The following is an 11,564-nucleotide window of genomic DNA, read 5'->3' as shown; positions in this document are numbered from 1 at the left end:
GCAGACATGAGGGGAGGGAGAGGGAAGGCAGCAGGATGGAAATGGAAAATGCTGCGTAGGAACAATACACATAATGATCAAGTCAATATTCTGTGTTGATCCTGTTTTACAAAGCTCGGAAGCAGCAAGGAGCAACTTTCTAATTTTGTGGAGCAATTTTTTTTTTTTTTTTTGGGCAGGTTAGTCCCACAGACACGATGCAAGGTTTTTAATAATATGACAATATAACGAAAGCAGCAATTTTTGGGCGTATTATGTAATCAACAGTTTTTATTTCATATATTCACATCGAATATGGCCGCAAACTGGATTTTCTTATTTCAAAGCAAAGCTGAATCGATAAAGAAAAAAAAGAATACAATTTACTCTAATGTAATTTTGAGATCTTTGGTTTCACAGTCTTCAGAAGTCAAAATCAAAACTCAGAATTCTGTTGTGAAAAGAAACAAATAGCATTAACGATATAAATATTTTAGACTGCTTTCTGCACTTTTAACTTTATAGCTCAAAATTGCTCTTTGCTTTAATGTGGTTCCAGACATCTGTGTAGTGCTCAATCACCCAAGCATTTCATTCCAAGTTGAAACGCCCTCGCTGTGTCAATTTTAATTTAGCTTAGCTATTAGCATGGCTCCTGCCTTTATCACGAAATTTCTTGTCAGAAGTGTAGCTTATTGACGGCGATTTCTGACTTTGGAGCCAATCCGTCTTTAGCCGCAGCAGTAGCTACGTAGCTATCTCTTTGCTAGCTAACCGGTACAACCGGGTTGTGCGTCAACTTTGCAGCTGTTGACGTTAGCTCAAACCAGCTCAGCGAAGCTTTTTGGAACAAAACGGAAGAGGCGCATAAATATATCATGTTGGATGGCATTCATTCAAATGAAAAAAAAAAAAATCAAAGTACGGCTATACGTTGTCGGTGCCGTCGAGCTGCTTATAGTAGTTAGCGATGCGGTTTATTTTTAGTTGTCCTTGGAGGACTAGCATGACGGACATATGGAGGAAGAGCGTGAGATGAAAGGAAGACAAGCTCTTAGCGCCTGCAGCTACTCTGGGGCCGATGAGAGGGGAGGGGGGGACAGGAGGTGAAGAAGGGAAGAGCAAGGCCGGGGCTCTCCGAGGGCGTTAGCAAGATAAGCGGGCGAGCGCAGGCTTGCCGAGGAATGGATTTCAGCCCAACACGTGTAGCTCGTATCAAACGCGTCTTAAATGGAATCTCGTGCAGGTGTGGCGGCAGAAAAGATGGAGATGAAAGTGAGATGGGACGCAGCACTTTGGTTTTGCCACGGCTCAATTTCTTCCGACTTCTGGTGCGCCTTGACCTCGCTTGATCCCCGTCCCCCTCCGACGGTAATTATTTGTCCTGCCGTCAGGTATTTTTGGACCTCCCATGGCGCGAGCAGTTTTGATAGCTCATCCGGCCCAATCATCTCCCGCTTACGGTGTTCCGCTTCACGGCTCATTGGCTGGCAATTAATGCGCCTTGCGGCAAATGTTATGAGGCACCTTGGTGTTCTGTGACCTCGGTATTCATGTGGGTAATATTTATTATTAGCTTTTGTGTGCATTCACCGATTTAACTAGACTTCAAAACCCGGGAAAGGGAAATGTTTTTATAAATACATTATGGACCACAATCCACTTTATTAATAATAATAATAGAAATAAATTAAGTAATATTTTTTATTACTTTTTAAAATATTAAATTTTCTTATCAGAGATGTGATTCAACTTTTCTTAATTTGCCCTCATTTTTTCTAGCACATTTTTTAATTAACGGGTGAGGTCAGGAACTAGTGTTTTTTTTTAGAAATGTCACAACACATGATAAAGCAAAATTAGAAAATGAAAATTAGTGTGAACTATGCTCATCAGTCGAATCCATTCGTAGTCATGGTATTTGATTGACAGCTGAGCGGGGGCGTGGTTTGAGTGCATTCTGCGGACACGACCACATTTCAGGATGGAGATGAGAATTTTTCTACCTTTTTTAATTTTTTTTTTTCTTCCATTCAAATTTGGCAAGGCTGTTGTGTCACATGTCAAATTTGCAAAACCATTTTCCCCCCCACTTTGCGAGGACCTATAACGACACACTCAGGTTGATCACATGATTGTGCGCCCACACACACTGTTACTCAGCTGTGATGTCGGTTTGAAATTCTTTGAAGGCTGAAGGGCTGATCCCCCCCCTCCATTTGTCACGATCCAAAGATAATGAAAGACAAGAACGCACACACACATGAACCAGTTCCAAGTTCCGCCCTCTAATTTTGTCTTCAGAGCTGTTTACATGTCATTGTGCTTTATTTATGTGATGTGCATTAGTAATACGCTTTCCTAATGATTACCCGCTTACTGCCGCCGCTGGGAAGCGGTCAATGGACTCACAAGAAAAAGTACGGTGCTTCTCGTTTGCCGGCATCGCTCCGACTGCTAAAAATCTCCACTCGCGCGCTCGGATCTTAGCGAAGAAATTACTTGAGGGAGACGGTGGCCCGTATTGGGAAATCAAAGATGCGAGCCAAATGTTTCTAAGGGAGGCTGCATAATCAACTGGCGGGATTTCGCAATCGGACTCAAGCCTGAAGAGAAATGACGATTGGCCCTCACCCGCTGCTTTTTCTTGTTTTGACATTTTTCTTCTCACCAGCCAGCGGAAGGTTTTCCCCTGAGGGAGCAAGTTTCTTTCTCGCGCTCATCAAGACAGCGCTGCTCGAGTGTCACACCAGCTGACATCTTTGGCATCCTTAATGGTGCCGTCACTACGACATTGTGTCTTAAAGATTAGATTGGAGCTCCTGAAGAGTTGGCTGAAAGGTGCAACTCGAGAAAATGTTCAGCCTTCAAAATGAAGACTGGTAATGTGCGGTTGCCCTGGCGACGACCTGACCGCACTTGATGTTTAATTATGGAAAATGGTGAGCGGTTATTTCTTTAATATCGCTCCGCCCGCTCGCATTAATTGGATGCCGGGCCGCACCTGGGGTGTGAAATGTCTGATGCCGGAACGCGAGGCAATCGTTTTTGTTGTCGCTCTTCACAACAGATTGTACGCTGTGTCACTTTGCTGAGGCCGCAGTCGCCGCTTTGTGAAAATGGAGGGAGGGGTGGGGGGGGGGATTATTTTCCTCTTGTGAACATTTGTCTTGCGTCGCTGCTCAACACTGGAGGTGTCCTTTACAAGCGCACGGTTATCATAACACCCCAATGATGTGTTTGTCTCTTGCGTGCAGGCCGGTTTTGGTAAACACTTTCAGGACCACGGACAGCTCCCCGACAATCCCATGTATTTCAGGACTGCGGATAGCTCCACTGCCCACTGCAATGCTTCGCACGTTACATGCAATGCCGCTCTTGGCAAAGTTTTCAGGACCACGGACAGTTCTGCTGCCCGCTGCAAAGCGTTGCATGTCACATGCCTGCCGCTTTTGGCATACGCTTTCAGAACCACGGACAGCTCCCCTGACCCATTTCAATGCATTGCATGTTCCATGCGTGCCGTTCTTGGCAAACGCTTTCAGTACCACGGACAGCCCCACTACACACTGCAATGCATTGTATGTTCCATGCATGCCGCTTTTGGCAAACGCTTTCAGGACAGCGGACAGCTCCACAGCCCACTGCAACGCATCATCGCATGTTGCTTACTGCTGAACAAGTTCTACCAAATCATTTTGTATGGCAAAAAAACATCAGAACTAACCAAGAGAAGCTTCATCACACAACAAAAAAATGACCCCCCACCTGAATAATTTTCATTCTGATCACGAGAATACCTGAAATGAATCTCTGAAGATTTGCAGTTCATAACGTTGCTTCCAGACATTTTGGTGGTTCACTATTGAGGAAATTAGTTATACTATTAACATATAAAATGTTTGGCTCCACCCCTAATACACAAGTGAGCCCCCTTGACCATGTGGCCGGCTATTATTATAAAGTTGTTAGCAGCCAGCTGGGAGCAAGCAGTGCGGAATTTTTTCTGTTTGTGTCCTCCTGTTTATCTGTCAGAGCTGGCGGTTAAGGCGTGACAGATGGGCGAGCAAGTGGAGACGGAGGAGAAAGCATGAATGACCCAACGGTGCCTCTATTCAGCTCCTAATCAGTGAAGGGAGCACAGAGCGAGGGAGGGGGGGGAGGCAATCTGTGATCCCCGGCGCGTCACGTCACGCGCCACAAATCGACCTTTGTGCCTTCTCCTGTTTGGAGTTTCCAAGCATTCTGGATTGGCCTTTAAGACTGCATATATGTGACGCGGAGGTTTTATGGATTAGGAGCGCTCATTTTTGAGGATGTTATCGGTTTGAATTTTTTGGGTGGTGTGCGCAATCGATATAAAAATCTGAAAAAAATGATGAACCCACCCGTTGAGCAGAAATGTCGCTAATCCCCAACGTAGATATTCCATCATAGTTTCAGCAAAGCCTCCAAGGTAGCAAAGGGTTGAGATTTCGTCAGTGACCATTTTTTTTCCTCAACCTTCAGGGATGAGAATTTTCCGCGGAAGCGAAAATTTTTTTCTGTCAAAAGTATTTTCGTGAATCGTGTAAATCCGTTGAGAAAATATTTTTTTTATATATGGGGGATGGAGCGGCCGGCTAGCCGGCCGGGGCAAAGTTAGCCTCGGCGACTCTCGCGACAGCGTATTCTCCGCCCGCCCCCCCCCCCCCCCCCCCCCCCACGTTCACGTCATCTTCTGGAGCTGAGCGACATTTTTGTGACTAATGTGTGTGTGTGGGGGGGGGGGGGGCGTCATTTGCATGCAGCCAGCATAACTCTGAGAGCTGTATCCAAACGGATGTTACAGCGCATCCAAATCAGGGAAGGGGGTGTCTGTTGAGGGGAGGTGAGTGTGTGATGTTGTGTAAAACAGGAGGGGGAGGGGCTGAGCAAGCGCGTGCGTGTATTGTAGCGCCAGGCATGTCAAGCAGCCTGCTAATGAACGCATTGATCTGATACAGCAGAGTGCAAAAGGACGCGGCTCCCCTCGTATCGGTTGCAGTCATTAATAGCAGCAGCTTGTGTTATTTGTCTCCATTCATATTTCACAACATTGGGTTCGTGCGCACTCCATCTCATTAGAAACGGCACGGGAGCCGCCTCGAGCGCGGTTGTGCCTTTGCAAAGATTCTAAGGCTCAATTCGAGTGTTTTCATCACACATCTTACTGAGAATTGTTTTTTGTTTTATTGTATTTGTATTGCTGAGCTGTTAAATGCAATTATGCCTAATGGTGTGGCAGGGTTGGCTATTCATTGAAAAAATAAATAAATGTGTATTTTAAAATGTATTTATTATTGAATTCATTTATTTAAAATGTTTTAAAAGTCAAAAAAATAAGCAGTTGTTTTGATTGATTTTGAAATCACCATTATTTGTTGACTTCAAAACTTTTTTTTTTTTTTATTGAACTACCCAAACTCAGCTAGTCAGAACGACCATCGTCCCCACGTCCCTGCACGTCGAACACTTTCTTCTAAAAGACGGTATTCTTTTTGTCAAGTATAAAAATGACCTTGTCGAATATTGTGTTTTTTGCCATATTATGTGAAAATTTGTGTTTGTATGACAAGCGCATTTGTCAAAAACTCAGTTTAAAAAAACTGAAAATCGGTAATAAAATAAGAATATACACAAATTCATCTGTGCACACATGTCGGCCTCTTAATATTATTCTTTTTAATATATATTATAATGCTAATTGACAGTTAGCATGTCAATGAGATTTTTCATTGAGTGTAGCATTAGCACTAGTGCTGTTTATAAAACGGAGCAAGCCTTGTGTTTTGTGGATTGTGCAGCACATTTTCAATTTGAATGTTTGCGAGATCGCGAGAAGCCCAAATCAAAATTCCTATGAAATTTTGATTCATTTTTCAGCCCAATGTTGTGGGGGTATTGACTAACTCTTTTTGTCTCCTTTTGACTCTGTTTCGCTGTTTGTCTTTGAACGTTTTCTCATATGCCTCCTGATGCCGCCAGGTGGAATAGTGATGCAATAAAAGCGGACGCAATCGATGTTTCATAGGTTGCATGTTTGTCCTTGGAGACAGTTATCTGCACGCGCGACATCCATTCTAATACGATTACCATCGGCTATCCTATAAATGCGAAGGAGAGTCATAGTCCGGCCGCGGCGTCCATCACTTTGAGTTTTGTCTTTCGGTCCACAACAGCTTGCGGCAGCCCAAAGCCGGCAGACGTCAGAGAGCCTCGTGAATCCCTCGGCTGTCTTTGTCCCTAGCTGGCCTAAGAATATAACCCCCCTTCCAAGTCCTCCTTTTGCCTGCGCTTCCACTTTTCCTCTCACTTTCTTAACCCGAAGGTCTTTTGCGAGCTCCTACAAAGTGCTGCCGATGTAAAATCGCTCTCTCTCTGATGTTTTTCATTTTTTTGCGCACCCCCCTACAAAACAATCCGCGTCTCATTTGTCTGACCCACTTGTGCATTGACTCGCCCCCACAGATTGACCTCTTTGCTCTGCGGCGCTCTCTCGGGAGCACTAATGAGTTGTTTGTTTTATTTTTTGCCTTTTTTTTTTTTTTTTGCGTGTTGCGTTTACTGCACCTGCTAATTATTGGATTCCTGAGTGACTGCGGTGCTAATTATCTCAAGTCACTCTCTCCAGGTGATTGGGAATGCTAGCTAGCTAAATGCCAACATGCGTGCCTTGTCACAATGTGTCCGTCTGATCTATTTATAGACTTCCTGTGTAAGACGCTGAGGCGTAAGCGTGGGCTTAGAGGGGGGGACGCTTTTTACCCAATACCCGGGGGGGGGTCTTGGTTAGGGACCTTGCGCTGAGAGCGTGCTAAATAAGAACCTAGCCAGGTGTTATTTTTAAAGACCGCACAGCGGGTTGCATGCAAAGACATAATTAGCATCCAGCGACGTTTGTAATGTTTGTCTACCTTTCTCGCCATCCTAGACCAACATCCCGTTCCTGCAGAATGTATTCTCCAACCACCAGTTCCTCCACTCCACCGTGGACACGCAGTTCATCGACGAGAACCAGGAGCTGTTCAACCTCAAGCCCACGCAGAACCGAGCACAGAAGCTGCTGCACTATCTGGGTCAGGACAGGCCCTAACCACAACCTACACATTGTTCATGTGTGCGTTTGTTGATGCGGTGCGACCGTCTGCTCCGTTTGAAGGTCACGTGATGGTGAACGGACCGACCACGCCCATCCCGGTGAAGGCCAAGCCGTCTTCTATTGACCCGGTCATCCCACCTGTCACCATGGGTATGTGTCTTAGCTTGGCTTCCCCCCTCCTCCCCCTTTTTCCCCTCTTCCTCCCCCTTGTTTCCTCTTTCTTCTCTGAGAAATATGGATGCCACCTGGCGATCCGACACATTTCGCGTTCGTGTCTCCCTCGGTTAGGTGTCATCATTATTTCATGTTTCTTGGACGGGTTGAAACTGTAAAAATAATTTATCTTGCTCTGTAGTTGTGGCGTGCATTAACCTTTTCTGTTCCAGTTACACAAGGGCTGAACAATTAGTGTTTAAAAAAAAAAATGGAAAAAAAACAACCTTCTATATTAATTTATTTACTTATAATGTATTATCGTGTTAATTTATTGATTCATAATATTTATTTATTATAAAACATATTGTGTATTGTGATAATGTGTAGTACAAAAATACACGAGAAAGAATGATCGCATTTTAAACGGCGTTCGTAATATTGAGGCAGAAAAAAAAAAAATACACAATTAGATCATTTTCCAAACTCGTTTCCCATTTAAGGAATTTCTCAGTACGACACAAAAATGCAAATGCAGCTGTGCAGCTGTTCTCCTTTCTGACTTAACAAGTTATAGTGATTAAAACACAATTTGCAAATTACATAAACTGTACAAAATTATTGCTTGAGGAGAAAGGGTTCCCTTCCCTCTGGGCCTGGCGTTCTTAAATTGTAAACACTTGTGGAACCTGAGGGCACTTTGGATACAAATAGTGTCTGAATGACAAATGGTCTGTCCAACAGTCGGATGGCTTCAGGCAGAAAAAGCTTCTCTATAAGGTTCCGTTCGGTAGCCGGGGCGCTGCGTTGAGCGATGAGCAAATCAACAGGCGAGCACGTTAGCATCCCACAAGTGCTGCAGGACGGACGTAACGGTCGAGCTGCGCTACTGCGGGGCCGAGCGGTTTCAGCAGGCGTGCTCTTTAGCCTCGTCGTTCATTTACAAATTTGCCCCGAACGTTCTCAACGCGATTAACCAACCGGAGGTTCTGTTTTTTTCAAATGAACAGTGGATGCGTTTCATTTTGCTCCGTCACAAATATGTCTAGACTGCAAGTCAAAGTGTCGAGTCAACACCTCGAATGGAGTAGATAAAAAAAAAAAAAAGGTGTGTCACATGAATCCGTCCCTCGTCTGCTTTTATTTTAGCAAAAGACGTAGAAAGATTTTTTTTTTTTTTTTTGGTCATACAAATTCGTTTGTTGCTCATATTTGTTAAGTATACACCGAAAGAAGAATTATTTGCGTATTAGGAAAAAGGAAAAAGAATAAAAATGAAGTCATTTCTCAAAAGGTTCAGCCTTTCTGTGGACACACTTTTTTTTTTTTTTTTTATTGATGGACCTGCAAACATATTGAGTCAGCATTTTTGAATGACTGTTATTGGATTTATTTAATTTTTGCGACCATGAATGTGCGCTTCATCTTTTGCATGGATTTTAATGACATTCTCAAGTCTCAGGAAAAGTATATAATTGAAATCCATCTTAGTGGTTCCCCATTCATTACCAGCCAAGGTTATTATAGCAAAGTAAGTAAAGAAAAGTAAATAAATAACTCAAATTGAAAAAAAAATTTCTTTAACTAAATAAAATAGAATTAAACAGCTGTTCAGTGCATGCATTAAAAACTAAAATACTAAAAGTAATAATACCTCATAAAATAAATAAAATGAATAAAAAAAATAAAATAATAAAGTGAAAAACGGTGAAAGTCAAAATTAACTATAATATAATATTAATTTACAATATATTGATATTCCTGCACACAGCGGGTGTGTGCAACCTCCCGACGGGAGATTCTGCATTTCTGAAAAGTCCAGCTGCTTTTAAACAGACCTCTCTCCGCTTGTATCAGAGTACTGTGAGGGGGGGGGGGGGGGGGGGGGGGGGGGGTCTTGCAGGGAGCAGCTCCGCTGGACTGCATGAACCTAAAACCGAGTAATGAGATTTGTAACGTTTGTTTCTTTCATTCAATTGAGGAATTGTGGGCGAGAAGACAGAGATTAGTCCGGCATTATCACACTTTACCAAGGGAGAGCGACGTGGAAGGAGAGCGCGGCTCTAAAAAGAGGACAAGAGCGGCTTTGGGACGTTCCAGGCAATAATCCTCCCATCCTCCCCGCATACACGGGCAATCATCGGCCAGGTGCCGACATGAGGAGCGATGAAGTGATCCTGAGAGCGCCGCGCCGCATGATTGACATTAAAACGTAAACTTTTAGTCAAACTTCTCCCTGATGGAGGTCATAAAATGGCCAATTAACTCCACCACCGTGCGTGTAGGTTACGTCGCGTTTGTGATTGCAGTAATCGTAACGCACACGGTAGGCGTGCAACGCAAATGGATTTATAATGCGTGTTGTGGCGCTCTAAGTGACATTCTATTGCTTGTTGTATTATTTATGCGGGTGCCTGCCTGCCTGCGCCATTATGTCTGTCGCCTGGCCTTGGAAATACATTTGGCATTTGCTGTGAAAACGGACGGCCAAATGTTTTGCCTAATTCCTTTTTGATAAGTTTAAAGTGTCCTTTTTAGTCGGGGGTGAGTTTGCGCAGCTCATTACTGCCGTGTCCCGCGACACGGGAGTTCATTTGCTTTGGGTGAGTTGGTGGGGGGGAAAGGTCAAGTGCAAAGAAAGCCAAAGGAGAAGTATGAGAGGGCTGCGAGCATGCGGGCGGGTAGACGCTAGCTCATTAACTGGACTAATTGATTGATGAACATCCAGTCCCCAGCTCAGATTGATCTCACTCGGGCTACCAATATTTGGAATCTCTGATTGGGCTCATGTTTATTTGCCTAGCAGAGGCTTGGTGGGATCAGCGTGGGAGGAAAAAACATGTTTGTGCTTTGATGGCAGTGTTGATGTTGACGTGAACTCTTGTTTATTGACACGTTGCAGACCCATCCACGATAGGCAAAAAGCCCCTCGAGAGACACCTCGAAAGATAATACAAAACATAATAAAGAATTGCACGTTTTGTTTTTTTAACAATAGCTAAAAATCTGTTAGCTCAATGCTAGCATACAGTGTAAAACACCATAGACAGGCTCCCTGAAATTAGCATTGTTGTGTTACAGTCAGTGTAACAACAATGCTAACACTAACTAAAAATATGTTAGCTCAATGCCAACATACAATGCGAAACACCATAGACAGGCTACCTGAAATTAGCATTGTTGTGTTAGTCAACCTTACTGACTATAACAACAATGCTAACAATGACTAAAAATCAGTTAGCTCAATGCTAACATACAATGTGAAACGCCATAGACAGGCTATCTGAAACTAGCATTGTTGTTACAGTCAGTCTAAACATTGTGCATAAAGTGAAATGGCTTTACTGGAGTTATAAACAATTTTATTGTCCTCTCATTTTAGGAGATCCTCCGGTGGGATTCCGCGACATCCTGTTGCGCGATGGTCCGGAGGGATTCGCCAAAGCCGTGCGTGACCACCAGGGCCTCTTACTGATGGACACCACCTTCAGAGATGCCCACCAGTCCCTGCTGGCAACCAGAGTGCGCACCCACGACTTGAAGAGAATCTCACCCTTTGTCAGTCATAATTTCAACAACCTTTTCAGCCTGGAGAACTGGGGAGGTAAGTTGCGTAATGACACTACTAAATATTACTAGCAAATAGCCTGCAATTAATTTGTAAAATGTACTAAATGTAAAATTGTCATACTCATTAGTTTTCCATTGTCTATTTTTGTTTTGGGTATTTTAGCGAAGAAAATGAGATTCAGATGGTCGAGGCAACTCCCAAAACAAAAATTATTTGCATCAAACATCTTTTTTTTGAAATTTTTTTGATTTGCCACAAAAAAATTACTAAAAGAAATGAATTACAAACGGGGTTTTTTTCAGAGTCTAATCTTTCATCAACAGGTGTGTGTTTACATTGTCTTAAAAGACTTTTTTTTTCCATGTTCGCCTTTGAAAGGGTTAATATCTCAGGGATTAAAAAAAATAAACAGTTTAAAACACAGATGAGTCAACAGGGTTGTCGCCATACACGCTGTCCAACGATACATTTAGCACGCGGAGGTGTCAATCTGTGACGAGGCGACGCTCGGTTATCTTGGCATATTGTCTCGGCGCCGCGCTTTCGGCTCATATTGGGCGTCACGTGTTCCCGCCGCTCGGGGGCACAATGAATCATTGGGCAGATTAAGCTGCGAAAGCCCTTTGAGGATTACTCCCTTCCCGATATAGCCTTTCTCCCAACACCGTGGAGGATACACCACATTTGATTTGGGTCACGTAACGTATGGCTCCACTTACGCCGCCATTTGCACCCGTATCA

At 43.7% G+C, this 11,564-nt stretch overlaps 1 protein-coding gene across 2 annotated transcripts in view; it reads left to right on the top strand.

Annotated features, from left to right (window-relative positions):
• The window catches only part of LOC125987285 (pyruvate carboxylase, mitochondrial), a 110,751-nt gene that overhangs the window by 81,212 nt on the left and 17,975 nt on the right, over positions 1 to 11,564 (top strand). For both annotated transcript variants that reach the window (XM_049751607.2, XM_049751599.1), the window contains exons 13-15: positions 6,932 to 7,076; positions 7,160 to 7,249; positions 10,635 to 10,856. In XM_049751607.2, the coding sequence (XP_049607564.1) occupies positions 6,932 to 7,076; positions 7,160 to 7,249; positions 10,635 to 10,856 (457 nt within the window). The remainder of the gene's footprint in view (positions 1 to 6,931; positions 7,077 to 7,159; positions 7,250 to 10,634; positions 10,857 to 11,564) is intronic.

The sequence above is a fragment of the Syngnathus scovelli genome, chromosome 1 (genome assembly GCF_024217435.2).
Source record: "Syngnathus scovelli strain Florida chromosome 1, RoL_Ssco_1.2, whole genome shotgun sequence".
Taxonomy (NCBI): domain Eukaryota; kingdom Metazoa; phylum Chordata; class Actinopteri; order Syngnathiformes; family Syngnathidae; genus Syngnathus; species Syngnathus scovelli.
The sequence above is the reverse complement of the archived record's forward strand: the minus strand, read 5'-3'. Positions and strand labels throughout refer to the sequence as shown.